This window comes from Thalassophryne amazonica, chromosome 10, assembly GCF_902500255.1.
Source record: "Thalassophryne amazonica chromosome 10, fThaAma1.1, whole genome shotgun sequence".
In the NCBI taxonomy this organism is placed as follows: Eukaryota; Metazoa; Chordata; class Actinopteri; order Batrachoidiformes; family Batrachoididae; genus Thalassophryne; species Thalassophryne amazonica.
The window spans coordinates 48,556,009-48,578,263 of record NC_047112.1 but is presented as its reverse complement, the minus strand read 5'-3'; the positions used below and the strand labels follow the sequence as shown (position 1 = coordinate 48,578,263).

The 22,255-nt window shown below is 41.2% G+C and overlaps 1 protein-coding gene and 1 long non-coding RNA gene across 2 annotated transcripts in view; one reads left to right on the top strand and one right to left on the bottom strand.

The window, feature by feature from the left end:
- The window catches only part of rnf13 (ring finger protein 13), an 81,340-nt gene extending 59,711 nt beyond the window's left edge, over nucleotides 1-21,629 (bottom strand). The window contains exons 1-3 of the mRNA XM_034179970.1: nucleotides 21,424-21,629; nucleotides 7,460-7,655; nucleotides 6,838-6,918 (exon numbers count right to left, since the gene is read on the bottom strand). Coding sequence (XP_034035861.1) covers nucleotides 6,838-6,918; nucleotides 7,460-7,573 — 195 coding nt within the window. The 5' untranslated portion in view covers nucleotides 7,574-7,655; nucleotides 21,424-21,629. The remainder of the gene's footprint in view (nucleotides 1-6,837; nucleotides 6,919-7,459; nucleotides 7,656-21,423) is intronic.
- LOC117518755 lies at nucleotides 2,313-2,630 on the top strand. Its single transcript, XR_004563066.1, has 2 exons — nucleotides 2,313-2,357; nucleotides 2,400-2,630. It is a non-coding gene; the product is annotated as an uncharacterized LOC117518755 (long non-coding RNA).
- Nucleotides 21,630-22,255: the final 626 nt, after the last annotated feature.

The following is a 22,255-nucleotide window of genomic DNA, read 5'->3' as shown; positions in this document are numbered from 1 at the left end:
GATAAGGAAGCTTAATAATTCTTCATGTGTGGCAAGGCTCACTGTATAGATCTCTTAGCTGACCTCACACTTGTCTCTTTCCCATGTTTTCCAACTGGGGGCAAACCATGGGGAATAGACACTTAACCTTTTTGAACCACCTCCCTATTATCAATATAGTGTTCAAAATCCTGTTTGGGTACAAGTTCAAAATAATGACCTGCAATAACTGTACATCCAGCTTCAAAAGTGTACCTATAGCAGTCAGTCACAGACACTGCAAGAGTGTGAGGAGCCTTTATTAATTTGAACAAGTAATAGGGAGTGAGCTCCTCATCTGATCTCACCACAGCTATGCTGTCCACAGGCAGAATTTCAGGACAGTCAATAAAGGATGGCTGAAATGTGAAAGATCGCTGAAATGTCATGTGATATTCATCTCCATCGTGCATCCTCATCATTAAGTTTATGATCCTATGCTATGTACCAAAGACAAAACAAACCAGTCACATAAGCTTAATACAGAAAGCTTGATTGTCTTAGCAGATGTAGAGATGAGGCAATGGCGTATAAAACAACCAAAATGTGACGTACAGTCTGAAATGTGACAGGGCAGTTTTAGGATGTCTTTCAACCAAGTTGTATGCCTCCAACTACTGTGATCTTTGGATGTCTGACTAGGGATATGTTGAATCACCAAATCACCCTTAAAAGACACAAAAACTAATTATCTTAATACATTAAATAGGGTTGAATATCGAGAACCAGTTCTTTTCGGGTATCGTTAAAAAAATTATTCGATCCACCGACATCAACAGCATTTTTACTTAATGATTTTCTTATCAGTCCTTCAGAGCGGCTGTTGTTTTTGAGGGTGTTTGTCGGTGATCATTGATCATTTCTCTATACTGATTACAGACCCTGCAGCGGGTCTGTATTCAACAGTTTCTGCAGCGCGGTTCCACTTTGAACCTTGAACCAACGAAGCAGTGCTTCAATCCGCTGCTTCGTTGGTTCAATGCTTCGCTCCTATTCAGAAGCGGCAACTCCTCTTCTTAACCCTCTCAATTATGTCAATCGTGAGTCACTTTTGTGTGGATAAAAGTGACTAACTGGGACTCCTGTCTTCTTGTGAGAAAGAAACAAAAATCGTCCTCCGTTCCTTAGCTCCAAACGCTGCACCGCTCTCTACTGAGTCTAGAGTCCGGTCGGAATAAATAACTTCAAAGCGAATCACCCTTTAAATCAAATTAATTAAATCTTTCCAAACGTTGTAATACAAACAATAAACTGCAATCGATCAAAAAAATTTTTTTCTCCCAAAATGAGATGTCCTGCGCCAATGTGTAGCAGCCCAAGACTGTATGGCTGCAGACCTGCAGACTCCAGCAGTCAGCTGAGTTCAGCTCAGATGTATGGAGACACATCCATGCCGTTAATGTCTGAAAGGAAATGCTTTTGACAAAGACTACAGATTGTGTTTATTTCTATTTATGTCCAGAGATCAAAGATCCAGTGACCAATTTCATATTTATTTACTATAAGACTCAATAAAATGTTGTTGACATAGAAACCTGTAAAGCCTACTTGTAGTACACAGAAAAGTCACAGGAGGTATCGATAAGGGAATCGATAAGGAAATGGATTGATAATGGTATCGATACCGATAAAATCTTATCAATACCCATCCCTAACATTAAATCAGAATTTTAAAAATATGAATTTTTAGTGAAAATTGAAAAATATTACCTTTTTTGACATAAACATAAAAACTTCAAAAAATACCCAGACAAAAATGATTAGCCTTGTATTTTTAATTTATAGGCATCATAACACAAGAGTAAAAGCCATAAAGTAGCAGATTTGAGTGAGTATTCCTTTTACTATGACCAACTTCAGAACAGGCAATACTGAAATTAAACAGGAAAATACTGCTTTTTTGCCAATTTTTGGTCTTTAAGAATTCCAGAAAGAAAAACAAAAAGACATAACACAAGCAAACTATACATTTTAAGATTTGTCAGACCATCCTCTATCAGAATATCATCTCTGAAATCTCTTCTGTTAAGGATTGCCATTAGAACAAGTAGATGATACCTTTAAAATATGGGGTGGTACCAACTTAAGTACTACAGGCCCCAACATCATTAATAAACCCTGCTGCACCGTGCTGAAGAAGGACAGTGACGCCAACTCGGCTAAGACTCATTCCAATGCTCCTCAGTGCTGTCTTACAGGTGCTCCACCTGCTGTTGTGCCTGATGTTCGGGAGAACGAGTCTGAGCCAGAGACTGTTTAACTCAATGTATGCATCCTTATTTCTTGACAAAATTCCACTTTGATATCAATAACCATCTTATGACATTTACAGATCACAAGTAGAACAAAACACAACTGTAATGTACTGTGGGTGGACCCAGGCTTGAAGTGGCTTTTGAGGCTCCGTAAACAGCTTTGGTTGTGTAAGCAGGAACAGAAAAAGCTCTGAAGCCCCATTCCTTATTGGGAATCCTCTCGGGACAAACAGGCTTGTGATTCCAGACATTTTAGCGGTTGCTGCTGTACTGTGGGGCTACCACTAAAACGAGGGTAAAATTATAATAATACAACTATGATCACTGGTTCATTCAATAAAAATCAATTAAAAAAAACAGTTTGCTTTTTCTTTAGAAGTCACTTCTGGTTGCAAAAGTGTTATGTAAAGCAAATAACTCAGGGCAGGATGCGGCATGAGTTGTCCCTCATTTGTTAGTAGCCTGGAATCAGATTCTGCACACTTTTCAGCACAATATGCCCTTCACCTTACAGCATATGCATTTATGGGACGATTGCACAATCTGAAGAAATTTGGGATATACCAAAGCATCTGCAACTGAAAACAGTCATTGTTTTAACTCAGATCTCAAGTTAAAACACAAACCTCAGTCAATGTACAACAACCTGCCAGATCCGAAGTTCTATTTGCACAACAGGTCACACTGTAAACTTTTTTGTTTGTTTTTTTAAATCAAGATTATTTGTTTTTTTTTTTCTTTTCTCTCTGTTTGAGGTGCGGCTCCATCCAGAGATGGGTGTGGTATCTGTTCAGGAAACCATCCTGTGCACCAGCAACATTTCCTGTATGCTCCTTTTGTGAATTGTTTTGTAAGCAGGTGACCCCTTTGAGTCTGGTCTGCTTGAGGTTTCTTCCTCAGAGGGAGTTTTTCCTTACCAGTGCTGCTCTGAGGTTTAGTAAGGTTAGACCTTACTTGTGTGAAGCACCTTGAGGCAACCTTGTTGTGATATGGCGCTATATAAATGAAAATAAATTGAAAATTGAAATTCTCATTTTACATACATGCAATGAAATCTGACCTCTGCCTTTAACCCATCCTAATTACAGTTAAGATACAATCCAATCACTAAGAGCAGTGGACAGCCACATTCTGCAAATTTTGTTGAAACGCACAAAATAGTATGCCGTACCGTGCCGTACCAACCTAGATCACTCATTGGAAACAGGGCTTTATACTCAAGAAAAAACAAAAAAACAAAAACTGTTTATCTGGGATAGTCATACTCTAAACAATAATAAATGTTTTGCCTTTTTTGCAAAGTTGCATTTAAATATTTTGTTTAACAGCATTTGACACCAAAATTATATGGCCATGATGATGGAATGTACTTGAGTTCAGACAAAGCAGCCAGTGATTGCTAATGCACAAACATAATTGCCTGAACTAATTATAGACAACTGCATGTACACAAAGACAAAACAGTGCACAATGCATTTTGCTATGAAATAGCTAAAGCCATTGTACAACAATAAACAGGCTCTTGATTGTGGGGAAACACCACAATGACCAGCTTAGATAGCAGACATGAATCATCCCTACTGTTTGTGTGCTGTGTGGATCAACATGTGAAGACAGCAGGATGAGGGGTAAAAACAATCTTCACAACATCACTACCACCATCACCAATCAATATATACCTCAGCACTTTTTAGTAGCTTTAAGTTTGTTAAAAAAAAAAAAAAAAACAAAACAAAACAAAATCACATACAATGACCGACAAGGCTTGGGCACCTTTGGGCTCTAACACATTTTAAAAAAATTTAATGACACCAAAATAAATTTTAAAAACAATTCAGGCTTTGCTAATTTGCTCAAAGCCAGAATAATGGAATATATAAGTGCACCATTAAGTACAACAATTATATGTACAACTAAATCATCACTTTTACAGCTTTCTGCAGACAGGTTAGGGGATGGAAATATACTCAACAAAAATATAAACTCAACACTTTTGGTTTTGCTCCCATTTTGTATGAGATGAACTCAAAGATCTAAAACTTTTTCCACATACACAATATCACCATTTCCCTCAAATATTGTTCACAAACCAGTCGAAATCTGTGATAATGAGCACTTCTCCTTTGCCGAGATAATCCATCCCACCTCACAGGTGTGCCATATCAGGATGCTGATTAGACACCATGATTAGTGCACAGGTGTGCCTTAGACTGTCCACAATAAAAGGCCACTCTGAAAGCTGCAGTTTTGTTTTATTGGGGGGGGGATACCAGTCAGTATCTGGTGTGACCACCATTTGCCTCATGCAGTGTAACACATCTCCTTCGCATCATCCGTGAAGAGAACACCTCTCCAACGTGCCAATCGCCAGCGAATGTGAGCATTTGCCCACTCAAGTCGGTTACGACGACGAACTGGAGTCAGGTCGAGACCCCGATGAGGACGACGAGCATGCAGATGAGCTTCCCTGAGACGGTTTCTGACAGTTTGTGCAAAACTTCTTTGGTTATGCAAAGCGATTGTTTCAGCAGTTGTCCGAGTGGCTGGTCTCAGACGATCTTGGAGGTGAACATGCTGGATGTGGAGGTCCTGGGCTGGTGTGGTTACACGTGGTCTGCGGTTGTGAGGCTGGTTGGATGTACTGCCAAATTCTCTGAAACGACTTTGGAGACGGCTTATGGTAGAGAAATGAACATTCAATACACGAGCAACAGCTCTGGTTGACATTCCTGCTGTCAGCATGCCAATTGCACGCTCCCTCAAATCTTGTGACATCTGTGGCATTGTGCTGTGTGATAAAACTGCACCTTTCAGAGTGGCCTTTTATTGTGGGCAGTCTAAGGCACACCTGTGCACTAATCATGGTGTCTAATCAGCATCTTGGTATGGCACACCTGTGAGGTGGGATGGATTATCTCAGCAAAGGAGAAGTGCTCACTATCACAGATTTAGACTGGTTTGTGAACAATATTTGAGAGAAATGGTGATATTGTGTATGTGGAAAAAGTTTTAGATCTTTGAGTTCATCTCATACAAAATGGGAGCAAAACCAAAAGTGTTGCGTTTATATTTTTGTTGAGTGTATGAACATTCCCAAGTCACTGAATGTTTCATGGGTTTCATTTGCATCCATCATTAAGCAACAGAAACAGCATGTTCAATCTGTCTGTTCTAGTTAACCCTCTGGGGTCCAAGGGCATTTTTTGGACAGTTCACTCGCTTGGCATATACGTTTTATTATTGCTGTTAAGAGCTCTCCCTGCATCCCACAATCAAGTTTTATGTCTTTTTTGCAGGACAACCTGTTCTTTCATAATATATATGCTTTTGTTGTGTTTTATACGTGTAATAAAGGTTTACAATCACAAATAAAGGAAAAAGTAAAGCGGAAATAATTTTCCACACACATTTATTCAAAACACACAGCAAACTATAATAAACAACTGTTTTGACACTTTATAAAGGTAATTTGAGGTCTTGTGTGAAAGACTGTACAACAAAAAAGTTCAAACAATAAACACAAATGCACATTTTGAGCAATATATACAAAATGGTCTATGTGTTTATGCTCCAGTCTGAGGAGCGGCCCCTCTCCCTCACCTCATTGATATGGTAAACAGTGCTTTACGCCAGAGAGAGAGCGCCACAGAGTAATCCAGTAACATTCGAATGCAAACTAGTGGAGCAATCCTGATAGTTACAAACTCTTTGTTTGAGCATGTGAGACTGTCATGCGAGGCTCTCCGTCTGCTCCATCTGCTTTCACTTTCGCTGTGCGTAATGGTGCAGGGCGCATTGGAGGTGTTAGGGGGCCTATTCAAATGGGCCAACTCGTAAGATATCACTCCTGAAAAAAATCTTTGGTTTATCACGTGAGGTAAATCTGCCCTACGATTGGATTTTGGAAAACCATGTGATGGTGAACCAATTTCGACTGGACACACACATTCCGCACGACATCACACAGCCTCTATGAGGAGTACAAAGATGGCTGACAGTGGATCAAAAGTCCACGGAGTTAACTTTTCAGCATAAAAAAAAGAGTAAGTTTCTATCTCATATCATTAAAAAGTTATTTATAATTTAGTAAAGCTTGGTCCCAGCCATCATATACGATGGCGTCGGCTCCAGAGGGTTAAAATCTGAGAGTGTGAAAGAAGGACACCAGTGAGGGAAGCCACCAACACACCATGACCATTTTGATTGTCGAAACTGTGCACAGCATAATTTTAGTCTGTTGCATCACTAGCTGCACAGTTTTGTGGTAAAGTGGAAAGGAAAGCTTTTATTATCATAACAGATCATACTGAGACTTGAGCCATGTGCCTTCTGGGAAACTGTAGCTGAAAATACATGTTTTATTTTCAAGAATATTCTTCGCAACGCCACTCCTTTGTATACACATTATATGCATGTTCATTTATCTCAGAAAATCTAAAAACAAAGATCCTTTGGTTAATCTTGAATTCAGTGGAGCTGTAAAGTGGAAATGTCGCAACAATACTGAAAATCAAGTTGGTTTACCACAACTGTGGGTGGGAACATCATCCCCTACTCAACTCACCTTCAATCCATCACTAGGAAGCCGATAGCCAAACCGTGCAGAGCGGTCATCAAAGTTCTCTGTTCTGTTGTCAAATGAGTACTGAAACATAAAAAAACATCAACAAGAAAAGGAAAGTAATTACATAATAGTAAGTACATAATATATAATTACAATTTAAATGGACTGTATTTCAATAGAGCTTTTCCATCTGGAACACACCATTCAACAAGGCAAAGCCGTGTTGAATGGTTTGTTCCAGCTTTCACCTCATGAAATATTCGTACCACTGAACTCATAAACATTCATTATTTGCATAATATTCAACTCTGCATTAAGGATGGGTGATATGGACCAAAAAATAAATACTTTTTTTAATTACTCAGGAAATAAAATAAAATAAAAGTCACTCAGGAAATGGCCTAAATATCTAAATATTCCGTTTCAATTCGATGTGCTTGATGCCACAAGAACTTTTACTTAAAGACCAATCAAATAAGAAGCCTTCCAGGCTCACACTGCTCAGTGTGAGGAAATTATTAATCATTATGAGATTGTTTTTTAAGATCAACCCACTTTGTGTGGCATCAACCTTTATTGACAGTCTGGAGTGATGCATTTTGGGTATACGAGATTGACTCACAGCAGCAATATCAGCCTCCACAGGCAGCAGGTTGAGGAACGCAAAGAGCTGAACGGTGAAGATGGTGTAGATCTGAGTGGCTGACAGCATCAGCATGCCCAGGGACAGCAGCATCTTTGCATCACCTTAAAACCCCATAGACAACCACACGGTGGCCTGCAGCAAAACCCCAGTGCAACGCCTGTTGCCGTCAAGCCTACAAAAACAAGCAAATACATATAAATTTACAACATAATAAACGCTCATATCACAGACGTAAATTCTTCTTCGACTTCACATAATTTGCCAAGTAACATACAAGCAGCTTAAAAAAATCTTTTACAGCACACATCATCACCTTTGTTTATTTAAAAAAGTCAAATTTGGTTAGAGCTTCTCAAGGATGAGATTTTGCATCTTTTCTGTATTTTACATGTCAGTTGTTCATGCCCATTTATAATTTGGACTCCTAGAACACAAATTGGGCATCACGGTGGCTTAGTGGTTTGCACTGTTGCCCCACAGCATGAAGGTCACGGGATCGATTCCCACCTATGGCCTTTCTGCATGGAGTTGGCATTTTATCCACCATGTTTGGGTGGGTTCTCTCCAGCTGCTCCGGCTTCCTCCCACATCCAAAGACACGCAGGTTAGGTAGAATGGAAAATTTAAATTGTCTGTAGGTGTGCATGTGTGTGTGAATGTGTTTGTTTGTCTATATGTGCCCCTGCGACAGACTGGTATCCTGTCCAGGGTGTACCCCGCCTCACGCACCAGGGGCGCCACCAAGGATTTTGGGCCCCATGAAGAGAAATTGTAGAGGGCCTCCCCAGAGGAAAATTTTAATACTGTTTTACATAAACTACGCATTTTAATGCTATTTTTGATTATTATTCCCATATAAGTGAAAAGAAAAATGCAACTTGACAGTTACTTGATAGGTGAAGCACTGAAAATACAAGACTGATATTGTAGAGTGACAAAAATGCATACATGAGACTGGTTGTTGCTATTTAATCTTCTGATTTCCAGAAATGCTAATATTTATCTGATTGGATTAAGAGCAGTCATCCAGTCTGCACGCACTCAGTTCAGGAGGATGAGAGCCACAACTACTGACCAAACATTACATTTCAATGGTAGCTGGTGCTCTTTAAACAATTAAAATCTTTCTGAAATAAATACAGACTATAGGCATTTTATTTCAGAACAATTTTTTATTCTTTAATATTTTTCTCCATAATAATCGATTAATTCAATACACAGCTGCTCACCTCAGGGATTCCTGGGCTTGTTCAGGTGTGGGGGGGGGTCCTTTTTTGAGCAAGCTTGCTAAATGTTTGCTTGCACTGATTATTTAACTGACAACAGTGAAATGCATAAATCCAGAGTTTTCTTCAGAAATATGACCTCATAATATGGGGTCGACAAGTTAACTAGTTTATGGACAAAGTTAGGAACAGACAACAGACTAAAGCCCATGTCACACCGGGGGTGCTCCCAGTTGCGCCTTGCATCATTATGACAATGCCGAGTGGCAGCAACTCAGTGCCAAGACGATGCAGCTCGGCGCGAGGGGCGCAAAGGGGGAAGCAAGTTGGGCACCGAAAAATTAAGCATGTTTAATTTTTTGGCGTCCTGTGCTTGATGCAGAAAGGAAGTGGTTCCAGCGCAAGTCAGGGCAAAGAGGCGTAACTCGGGGCAAAGAGGCGTTACCCGACATGACTCAAAGCCAATTTATGATTCCTGCTGTGTTCCATTGTATAAATCACACAGGATTGTTTTTATACCGTGTACTTAATGCAGTAAAAACTACATGCTGAAAAGAAAAAAAAAAAAAAAACTGAAAAAAAATGCAGACTGATTGCCAGAAATATCCAGTAAAAAGTCCGGACATCTCTCGTCCACTCATGGACTCATGTTCACGCGCGCACATGTGAACAAAAAAAAGGTCTGGCTGCAGGCATTAGTTCCTTGTTCTCTGCTCAAATTCTCACATTACAGTTAAAAAAAAAGGACAAAAAAGGACTTAAGTCCTGAGACAGGACATGCAACACCAAGAAGAACTCCAGACATCTCCAAATTTGCTTGACGGTTCGTTCGCATGCGCGCGCATCTCATGGTCAAAGGAGGAAAGATGAACTATAACAGAACTCAGAGCACAGCCCTGTAGCTCAGCACAACAACAAGTAGATGAGAAGTCAGAGTGCACAGTCTGGCTGCAGCCAAACTCGGATGGAGCAGCAGGTGGACTGAAGCATTTTACGTAAATACAGAGGGTGGGGGAGATGTGCATTGAGAAATGTTTCCAAAACAAATAAACTTAGTGTTACCAATACCTTGTAAATAAAATATATGTGTGGTTGTAAGTTTATAACTGAGTGTTATAATTATAATTGTATTAGGGGCCTTTCTGCGTCCCTGTCAATCATGGGCCCCTAGAATTCTTTTTTTATTCTCCCATTTTCTACGCTCCTGTCAAGCCCTATTACTGCTGGGATAGGCTCCAGCCCCCCACTGAAATGTCTCCTACTATTACTTAGGTATCCCTGTCCACGGGTTTACATCCTCTGGAAGACGCAAACACCAAACAAAATATTTTGTTGTTACAGTTCTACTGTGATGAGTTTTCCAATAGTAACTGTGTTTTTTCTTGGTTATAACACTAACAACTATGTACTTTATCCATGTATTAAATTATTACCTTGAAAGGTTTTTTTTTTTCATTTAAACAGAATGCAAATTAAAGTATAAATAATTAGGTTCAATGGTCAGGAATGGTTGGACACAAATGCAAGACTCAGACAAATAGCTCTGTAGTTCAAAAAGGTTTAGTGAGTTATCAAGCAGAGGTTGGTACACGTTGAGGCAGTCCAAAACACATCAGGCAGAGGCGGAGTCGGGTACACAGGCAGGTGATCAAAAATGACGAGGCAAGCAGGACTAGAAAACACACAAACAGAGCTGGAAAGAGGCACAAGGCACCCTGATCTGGCGAGGGACTAGTGAAGCCTGTGAACCAACCAGCCCTTTGAAATACAAAGGGCTGGAACAGACGGGTTTCACCTGGCTGACGTAGAATGTGGGGTGGATACGCATAGACCTCAGAAGACAGAGATGGACAGAAACAGGATTAATGACTTTGGAGACAAGAAATGGGCCAATGAACCTGGGAGCGAGTCTCCCGGGCATTCTTCGAAATGGCAGGTACGCGTGAAGAGCCTCACCTTCTGTCCATTCACATAGAGAGGTGCCAGGGATTGTTTCAGGTCAGCGGGGCTTTGTAAGTTGTGGAGGAATGAAGCAGAGCTCGTCGAGCCCACTCCCAGGTTCGTTGGCAACGGATGATGAGACCAAGAACTGTGGGGACAGAAGAGTGTGAGATGGCAGAAGAAAACAGGGATGGTTGATGACCATATACCACTTGGAACTGAGAGTACCCCGTTGAAGAGGTAGATAAACTGTTATGTGCAAGTTCTATCCAAGATGACTGAGCAGATGAGGAAGTGGGCTGCTGCGAAGCTAGGATCCGGAGACCCTTTTCCAGCTCTTGGTTTAATCATTCGGTTTGGTCGTTAGCTTGAGGGTGATAACCGGAGGTGAGACTGGAGGTGACCCAGAGTAAGCAGCAGAATTTCCTCCAAAAACTGGAAACAAATTGAGGTCCCCGATCTGACACTATATCTTGGGGAAACCCGTGCAGCCTGAAAACATGAGACAACATTAACTCCGCCGTTTCTTTGGCAGAAGGGAGCTTAGGTAGAGCAACAAAATGAACCATCCCAGAAAGCCTATCCACAATAGTCAAAATAACTGTGTTGGCCTTAAGAGGCTGGCAGACTGGTTACAAAGTCAATCGATAAGTGTGACCATGGGCACATTTTGACAAGCAAAGGGTGCAGAAGACCGGCCAGAGCCAACTGGCACAATTGAAGCACGTTAATTGTTTTTGATTCCCGGGTGACAAGCAAAATGACTATCGTGACCCCACTTAATGACTTCCCCCCTCAGAGGGGCAGGCACAAACAACTTGCCCTGAAGACAACCAGGAGGATGGGTCTCATTATACAACGCAGACCTAACTCAGGATTCTATTTCCCACGTTATAGCTGACACAAAACAGGACTCTGGTAGAATCATACCCAAGTCAGAGGACGCATCCAGCAGATCCCCTTGTCATGATAACGCGTCCAGTTTACCATTCTTCAACCCGGGTCGGCTAAAGAAAATGGCCCATCTAGCTTGTTTGGCAGTTAATCGTGTAGCAGTTCGCAGATACGCAAGATTCTTGTGGTCGGTATTAACGAGGAACATCATTTGCGCCCTCTCTAGCCAGTGGCCCCACTCCTCCAAGGCCACCTTAATAACAAGCAGTTCATGATTACAGATGCTATAATTTCATTCAGCTGTGGTAAGTTTTCTGGACAGGAATGCACATGGATGCAGCCACTTGCCTGAGGGATTAATTTGACACAAAATGGCACCAACCCCCACACTGGATGCATCAACTTCCACCACGAACTGCAGGGCCAGGTCAGGGAGGAGCAACATGGGGTCCGCAGGAAAATGATGCTTGAGGACCTGGAAGGCTTCATCACACTCCGGGGTCCACTTGAACGGCCGGAGTGAAGTTCATGTAGCGCAGCTGCGATGATACTTAAGTTGCGAATAAATTTGTGGTACAAACAGGCAAATACCAAAAGCCTCTGGACCTCCTTCTGACTGCCAGGAACCTCTCATTCACACACAGCCGCTATCTTGACAGGGTCCATTTTTATTTCACCCTCGGTAGGACAAATCCCAAAAATGACATGGTGGATTGATGGAACTCACATTTTTCGGTTTTACATACAGGTCATTACGTAATAATGTCTGCAAACCAGCACAGGCATGTTGGATGAGTAAATCAAGATCGGGAGAGAAAAAAAAAAAAAATCAGTATATCATCCAGGTAGACGAAAGTGCACTTATTCAAGAATTTGCATAGTACATCTTTAACTAAATTCTGGAAAACAGCTGGCGCGTTCGTGAGACCAAATGGCATGACTAGATATTCGCAGTCCCTGATGGATATGTAAAAAGCAGTTTTCCACTCATCCTACTGTTTTATCCTAAGTAAATGGTATGCATTGCGCAAGTCAAGGTTCATGAAAACCTTGGCATCCTGGAGCAACTCGAATGCTGAGGATATGAGTGGCAGGGGGTAACGGTTCTTTACAGTAATGTCATTAAGACCCCAGTAGTCGATACATGGACGAAGTGACTTAGCTTTCTTTTCAACAAAGAAGAACCCCGCCCCTGCGGGCAAGGAGGATGGACAAATTAAACCGGCCACGAGAGACTACTGAATATACTCGTGCCTTGTGGTGCATTCAGGTGCTGATAGAGAAAACAGCTTCCCCAGGAGGGGACTAGCCCCTGGGAGAAGCTTGACAACACCATCATAGTCACGGTGTGGCAGCAAAGACTTGGCTTTAGCTTTACTGAAAACGGGAGCCAGATCATAGTAACAAGGAGGTACCCTAGCTAAATCTGGGTTAGAACTGGGTGGAGAAGGTTCTGGTTTCAGAGGAAAGTTATCTTTACACGCCGGTCTCCATGAATTAATCTGACCTTTAGACCAATTGAAATTCGGACTATGTTGTTGGAGCCAGGGGTGCCCCAGGATTGCCTGGTCAGTCATTTGATCAAAGTTATGAAAGCTAATGGACTAATGATTACCAGCTACAATCATGCGAACAGAGTGAGTGCAGTGGGTTATTTGACCTAGTTCATGACCATCCACCGCACACACCACCAGAGGGTGCGAGAGCTGAAATAGCTTAAAACGGAGGGTCCTGGCGAGAGAAGACAACAATAAATTAGCGTCTCGATAAATGCAGATACTGAAATGGATGAATGGTCAGATGTTAAATTAGCAGGAATTGTATTCTGAGTTCAAGAAGGAGAAATACAATTTTGACTCATCCACAATTTGGTCCTGGACCACGCGGTGGCAACCCTGACCGGACAACCAGAGATCATGTGACCCAACTGTCCACAGTAAAAACACAATCCTTCCTATCTGCACCACTGTCGCTCTTCAGCTGAGAGGCGTGTTCTGCCAAAATGCATCAGCTCCTCGATGTTGTGAGGGGAAGAGAGGGAGATGGAGCTGTTGGGTCAGCGGCGTGGCAGATCGGCAAGCAGGATGACGAGCTTCGTGACGAGGATGCTCTGCCAGTCGATGGTCGGTCCGGACTGCCAGTGCAATGAGCTGGTCGAGCTCTTCGGGGAGTTTGACGGTGATGAGTTGATCATGGATGTCCTTGGCTAACCCAGAGGAGGGCTGTTGGGTTCCACTCACTTTTCACCGCCAAAATTCTGAAGTCTATAGCGTAGTCTGCAATGCGGTGGCTGCCCTGCTTCAGCCTCATCAATAACAGCGCAGCTTTGCACCTCGGAGATGTATGGTGGAACACCTGTTGCAGAGCCGCCATGAAGGCACTCAGGGATGTGCAGGAAGCAGACTGATGACTCCATTCTGCCGCGGCCCATACCGCTGCTCAACCAGTCAGGTGAGTTATCATGAATACTATCTTCGTCCTTTCGGATGGAAACATTGATGACAAAAGTTCAAAGAGTAACTCACACTGTGTGATGAAGGGTCTGACGTCACCAATTTCTCTGGCAAATCATTCGGGTCAAGACAGCTGATTGCAAAACTCAGGTACGGGTACGGAAGATGGTGCGGCTGCTGACGAACCCGGAAGAGAGGTGCCGGTAGCTGTAGCCGGGCTGGCCTGATGATCCAACTTGAACAAGAGCTGCTGCATCTGAGTGCTTACAGAGGACATGAACAGGTCCTGGTGTTTAGCCAGCTTGCTAATAGCCAGCTCACTAACTTCAGAGTTAAGCGTAGTCAGCTGATCCCCTTGAAGCGCTAGGTGCCGACTGCAGTGCTGTACCACTCGCTGAAATGCGTCTGAGTCATCCATGGCTGGCCAGATCAATCTATCAGGTTCAATGGTCAGGAATGGTTGGACACAAATGCAAGACTCAGACAAACAGCTCTGTAGTTCAAAAAAGGTTTAGTGAGTTATCAAGCAGACGTCGGTACACGTTGAGGCAATCCAAAACACGCAGCAGTACAAAAAACATCAGGCAGAGGCGGAGTCGGGTACACAGGCAGATGATCAAAAACGATGAGGAAAGTCAGACTAGAAAACACATGAACAGAGCTGGAAAGAGGCAGAAGGCACATTGATCTAGCGAGGGACTAGTGAAACCTGTGAACCTTAAATACACCCAAGTGATGTGCTGCAAATTAGGAACAGGTGTGCGTGGAAAGCACCAGAACGAGGGTGTGGGCAGACAGAGTGAAAAGCCCACCACCAAGCACCAAGAGGAAGACAAGAGAGATAGGAATAGAGAAAACCCAAGCAGGAAAGAGACCAGCAAGATAACTAACATGGATAGAAAAGCTAACCAGGCCAAATAACTAAACAAAGCAAAGCAGAGCAAACATGAAGCAAAAATCTGAACCCTGACAAGTATTTTTTCAGTGTTACGAATTTGCAAATAACTGATAATATGACTTGATATAAATACTTTGATTTGCTTTGAAACTTAAAATACAGTAAGGTAATATGAACTGTCTGAGGATTTGTGCGCTATAAAAGAGCCATCAAACAGCATTTGTGTGTTGTATCCAGGGATTTATGGAGAGTCAATAATAGTCTCATAATGAAAATGGAAGTTCATTTTAGTATTAAACATAACATGTATATTGTTGTATTCTGAGCATGTTTGTGCTTAGAATACATTTCATACAAACATCTTAAGTTAATAAAATTGTGGGGCGAAAAAAGACTGCAAATAGTATTCATAGTCAGGCTGTAGGGTCTGCAACGGAACTGATCATACAAATGTCAAAATATTCTCTCAAATCATAGTATTTGTCTAAACAATACCTTGCTATGTAAGAGGCCATCTTAAATTATGATAATGTATGCATGTTTTTTTCTAAATCTGTATGGTTAGTTGTTAATGCCAGAAAATGCAAACATGGTTATTTTATGCATAACTGTAAAATTTTTATGTGATGAGGATGCCCCAAGAAATTCTGAACCAATATCCCTAAATAACAATATTCTGCATTGGACACGAGTTGCTCAACATATGATAAAAGTGAAAAATCACAGTCTTTGCAAAATTCATGATTGTGGCTGACCCGTAAATGCCGTGAAGAAGACTTGAGTAAACACTGAAAAGTTACTCAAGAGAACCTCCTCCCCCCCACTGTTTCTTTTGACTGCACTCAACAGCAGGGCCGCAAGATGACATTAGGTTCAAATATGTTTGTGGTACCAATCCGGTTGTTAAGCGCTGACGTAACACATCACGTGATGAATCTGTTTCCGGGTCCAAAGACCTGCAAGTTTACAATTAAAGTTATGTCTGTTTGATCCTTTTAAGGATCTACAGTTTAAGTTTAGTTTGTGTTTACATTGTGCGCAAACCTCCGTCCCTCCCTTCTCCGCCTCCACCTCCGTTAACCGGATTTGTCTGGTTCTATGGTCAGAACACTTAATGAAACTTTTTTTCTTTTGCTTTATATATTTTATTATGCACAGGTAAAATATACATGTCTGTTAATAAAAATTTTTTTATTACAATAAACAGGATGTTAAAGTGCAAACTTCACTTTCTCCCTGAATGACATAAACAGGAAGCGATCACAGCTCGCAGCAACTCCCATTGAAAATAACAGAGAAGCAACCTGAGCGTCTTCATTTTTACATAAAACAAATGCAGTAACAACGTCTAAAAACCCAGTTAATATAACCAGGAGAGTTTTATACAAAGAGTTTTATGTTGCGTTGTTAATGCTGTTGTCCGTGTTCAGCGGTTTAAGTGCAGCCTGATTAGATCATCTCAGTGCAGTTTTCAATGTTAATGACAGCGCGCCTTTTTTGTTTGGAGCCAGAAGTTGAAAATCACATGATGCGTTACATCACACTTAACAACCGGATAGTCCAAAATCCAAACACACCAAATATACAACTCAACAAAACAAAGAAAGTCAATCAAAAGTCAAGAAGTCAATCAAACAAAGCAAGATGTCAAATCTCTTTTATCAGTTTGTTGGAATCTATTGGATAAAGGAAATACTCATAAATAGTCTGTTTTAACTGAACTATCCACAGATGACTTTGTGAGCTTTGCTGCAGTGGTCCTACTGTATGTCTGCGTGTCTTATTTTTCTTGCCAAACAATTGCCTTGTTAAAAGAGAAGCGAGGTTAGGTTAGGTTAGGTTAGGAGAGGTTACACAACAAACTGTGTATGAGCTAACAAAAGGGAGGACAACATGTGATTTGGTCAGAAGAAACTAAGACACAGGCCTGCCCGGCTTTAGGCAACTGCGTTGTTTTGTCAAGCTGCAAAATAAAGGCAGTATTTGAGAATTAAAGAGGAATAATGCAACATTTTTACCTTAATTTTACAGTTTCAGAGTAACTGCAATCACTAAATTACTTGTTTTATCAGGAGAATGGGAGCTTCTGTCCCAACCAAGCACCTTGTAGCAGAAAACAGCCTTGCAACTTCAAGGACACGACCCAATGTCCTATGAACAAGAGCCTCAGGTCTCAGAAGAACCACAAACTGCTTTACAGCATGACAATAATACACAATTCATGCCCCACACAATTCACAATTCTTATAGCTGAACTAGCAGCTATAAGAACAAGCCAAAAGAAGGCTTATCTTACATGTTCATTGTCATGGAAGAGCTGGCAAAAAACACACAAACAAAAAAACTGCTGTCAGAGGAAGAGGAAAAGACCATCTGACTGAACGAGGGGTTCCACTCGGGTCAACCTCGATCGGGCTTTCTTGGAACTTCAGTTCCTGTTCTCTATGCATTTCTGTGGATTGTTGCTTTCTTGACTGAGTTCTACAGATTGAGTTCATTGGCTCAATTGAAAATAAATGCACATGGAAAGTAAGGGAAGAGAGGGGAGGGTTGGCAGTGGCAGTGAGTTTTTATGACAGTTTTGGGACATACGTCCTCCCGAGCTGTACAGGGAGCTCCTCAGCTAACAATGTGACCAAAAAAAAAAAAAAAAAAAAAAAAATATGATAAAATGGCAACAACAACAAAAAAAAAAGCTGACCAAAGTTGAATAGTTCTTTTTTTCTTCTTCCTTTCTTTGGTTTTAAAAATAAAAGATAAACATTATTGTGGGGAGAAGGCAGCTGACCCTGGTCATTGGAGCAGTCCTTGGATTTATGCAGGTCATTTTCAGTCACCTCTGAAACAACTGCATTCAGGCTGTATTAAATTTGTTGTGAATATCATATACACTAACAGATCATTTGTATTATTTTGAGTTATGTGAATGTTTTTACATTATTTGCAATGTTGCCTGATTTACTTTTAATTTGTACAGAATATAAAATAAATACATATTCAAAATATGACAAATATGATTATACATAATGAAAGGGGGTTTTTTTTTTAAGATACATTTTTTCTGTGAGTCAAACAGGTTGTGATTGCAGCAACCTCAGATTTAATTTGAACTTATGTTACAGGACATACCTACCACCAAATGAATATATTTACTTTTTTAACCCAGCAAAGGTCACTAATAACCAAAAATGATCAAAACGTAAAATTTGGTGTAACAAAACTCTTTGGTAGCTTGCCATTTTAGGTCCCCCTCACGTCTCCAAGAGGCACTCTTCATTAATCAGATACATAAGGGCAAATTGTGACAGTTTTGGTACGTATAGCATGAGAAGTTAGAGCAAAGTGGCATAAGTGGAGGCACGGTGGCTCAAGCCATTACTATGTTTGCCTGCCAACAAGAAGATTCCTAATTTGAGGCTACCCGTGTCCTATTCTTCATGTATATCTGGAGCTGTGTTAGGAAAGGCATTCGAGTACATCCTATGTTAAATCTATGTGCAGATCCATATCGGATCCACCCTAATGACCCTCAGCAACATGGGAGAAACAATTCACTATAGTGTGGGCAGTCAAAGATGAATACAGACAAAAAAAAAGTTAAAAACCAGCCTTGCATGGAAACTGTAGCTCCAGATTCGCTACAGACAGGCTCTGTGCACTTCTGGATCCAACCACAAAAAGAATTTCTGTTAACATGAAAGGAGTTGCAGCTGTGAGATCACTGAGCAGAGCGTCGAGCTGAATGTCCACAGCCCTGGAAAATAATGAGTATTCCAGTTTCTGAGCGTCTGCTTACCAGGACCACTGAAGAATGAATTCTAATCAGTGAATTCTTATCAGAGGGTAGGATGAATGTATTTAACCCAAAAGAGTTAAATATAACAAGCAAGGTCTACTCAACAGCTTAAAGTAAACAAGAAGTGAAAGTAACAGCACCCGTGACAACTGTCAGTATATGATAACTAAATAGGTAATGGCAACAACAATCACATTAACTTGTGGAATGTCAATATTTTATTTCAAATGCATAAAATTACACTTTGGTATATTAATACCACTAACAATGACACTGTTTTCCCTCCTGCCCTCAGACAGACAGAACCGTAGCCTGAGTTGCAAAATGTGCAGATTCAGGGGCAGCATTTACTCACCACCATAAGACAGTTAAATACAAATTGACAGAAAGAACTGTGCAATATAGAATGCAGGATATAGAATACACTGTAGCAACTTTATCCTTGTAGCATCTTCATATGTGCAATATCACTTGTCCTATATTTGAAGAGTTCAGATGCTAAACCCAGTATCTCCAAAACAATAAAGTTTTAGTTGAAGCCAACATGTACTTGGCTGTCAGGGGGACCATTAGTGTGCAAAATATGAAAGAATTTGAACAAACTGTTTTCATTTTATTGACGAGTCTGTGCATTTCCGAATAGGGTTTCCTTTAAATCTCCATTTTCAACTGTATTTTTCTCCATTTGAAAAGAAAAAAACACTTACTGGGTTTTGCATCGGAACTCTTCATTTATTATTGAATGTTGTGTATACACAGATGCAAAGACAGTTATCAACAGGTTTAAAGAAATCTCACGCGTTCACACTGGGCGCGACGCAAGCGTCAGCAGCGACAGGTTGCCATGTAATCCCTATGGAAGGACGCGTTTTGGCGCCAAGCCACGCAGCGCGACGCGATGGATGCGAATGAAGCGATGCGAGTGAAGCGATTTTGAGCGATTGGTGCATTTGTGGTGCGATATTGCGTCGCGTCACGTCACGTCGCCCTCCTCCCCAAGTTGAAAAATCTGAACTTTTTCGTCTTGTCACGCCGCGATGACCAATCAGGGACTGAATATGTAGTGACATGGAGATGTTTGGAGTTTGACTGAGTTGGATGTGAACATGTCCTGTCTCTGGTAGCCAGCCTGTGAGCAGGACTTACGTCCCTTTTGTCCTTTATTTCACAATTATGACAGAGTTTTTGGAGCGAGCAGCAGCCCCGCAGCAGGGGGAGCAGAGGATTTTTTTTTTTTTGTACCTGCGCGCGAGCGAATCGTCCGTGAAGGTTATTTTACTTATTAACTACACAGATGTATAATAAAGCAAATGGTGACTGTTTTCTAAACACAATTATGACAGAGTTTGAGGAAGAGTGAGGAGCAGCCCCACAGCAAGCAGCGGAGGTTTTTTTTTTTTTACGTGCCCGCGCGAGTGAATCGTCCGTGGAGATTATTTTATTAATTAACTACACAGATGTATAATGAAACAAATAGTGACTGGTTTCTAAACACAATTAAGACAAAGTTTTTGGGGGAAGAGCAAGCAGCAGCCCCGCAGGAGGGGGTGCGGAGTTTGTGACATTTTTTTTTTTTTTTTTTTACGTGCGCGCGAGCGAATCATCCATGAAGATTATTTTACTTATTAACTACACAGATGTATAATAAAACAAATGGTGACTGGTTTCTAAACATAATTATGACAGAGTTTTTTGGGGAAGAGCAAGGAGCAGCCCCACAGCAAGCAGCAGAGTTTTTTTTTTAATTGTTTACATGTGCGCGCGTGAATGGGACAGGTGGTCCTCAAACTGGGTCCTGCAGAGGTGGAAGGACCGTTGAAAGCGGCCATCATCCAGACGCAGCTCCTGCAGCAAATGATGATACTCTCCGAATTGGGAGCTTTCCACAACAACTCGCTCCGTGTGATCAAGGTCCGTCATGTTAACTTGACTGACAACCGGAGCCGGCGAGCGGAATGGAAGCTCCTCCTATTTGATGATACACTGGGGTGAATTTTCACAGCAAAAGCAGAGCGACACACCGGGCGATGGTGGTGCGTCCGTCGCCACTCGACCGAAGCGAATTTGTGGCGTCTGGTCACACCCGGTGTAAACGCAGCATAGGCCTACACACCTTGGACTGGTATTCTGTGTTTTATCCTGTGTTTTCTATTTGTGCAGTGCATCGATATTTCGTTCTATGACAGCATCTGTTATGTTTTACTGAAAGACAATCAAAATGAGTCTAAGACTAAAATATAATGAACATCTTTAATTCAAACTGAATAATCAGACAGACTGATTTTTTACCCCCCCCCCCACCCAAAAAAAAAAAATTTAAAAGGAGATATTAAGAACATATTCAAAGTATTCAAAGAACTATAGTTTTTTCTCAATTAAGTCGTTTTCTGTTACTTAATGCTTCATAAACAGAACTGCAGTCATCTCAAAGGAATGCTGTGTTATGAATACACACATTAATGGGGCTAGAAGGGCACATGACCTATCTTGCTGTCATCATGACACATTGTAAACTTTACTCGCCCAAATCATTGACTAAGGCTCCTTTAACATTCTGTTTATCATCAAACGAAGCGTTTTCTGCAGAAACAGCCTGTACTGTAAATATCAAACTATTTCACGTGACTAATCATTCCTGTTACCTAAATGAGTAAATCGGTTATCTGTACAAAACGTCTGCACTAGGGTTAGCATGATGCTAAAGCAGGTAGCCGACAAGGGGCGGTGTTTACCTCGAATTCTGACAGAAGCGTTATCTTGTCCACAAATTTAGCTGCCAGTAACGACATCATAACCCGTTGGTGTGCTCCATGAGAACACACAATCACAGCAGCGACGGTTTTTGGATACGGTTCTTCCTTGTTAAATGGTGGTTTAAGACCATCCGCGTTAGCTTCTTCTTTCTGCTAAACATGCACGCTCACAGATTTTCTCTTTTCATTGGACGGATGATCTGTCAATATATCCGTCCGGAAATTTTCCGTACATAAACACAGCCACGTGACGATACGAGAACGCCCAAATAAAATAATACAATAATAACGTGTTGTAATTATATATATATATATATATATATATATATATATATATATATATATATATATATATATATATATATATATATATATATATATATATATATATATATATATATATATATATATATAGACACACAGACACAGGTGCTGGTCATATAATTAGAATATCATGAAATACGGTGCAGCAATACGGTGTGGCATGGAGTCGATCAGTCTGTGGCACTGCTCAGGTGGTATGAGAGCCCAGGTTGCTCTGATAGTGGTCTTCAGCTCTTCTGCATTGTTGGGTCTGGCATGTCGCATCTTCCTCTTCATAATACCCCATAGATTTTCTATGGGGTTAAGGTCAGGCAAGTTTGCTGGCCAGTTAAGAACAGGGATACCATGGTCCTTAAACCAGGTACTGGTAGCTTTGGCACTGTGTGCAGGTGCCAAGTCCTGTAGGAAAATAAAAATCTGCATCTCCATAAAGTTGGTCAGCAGCAGGAAGCATGAAATGCTCTACAACTTCCTGGTAGATGGCTGC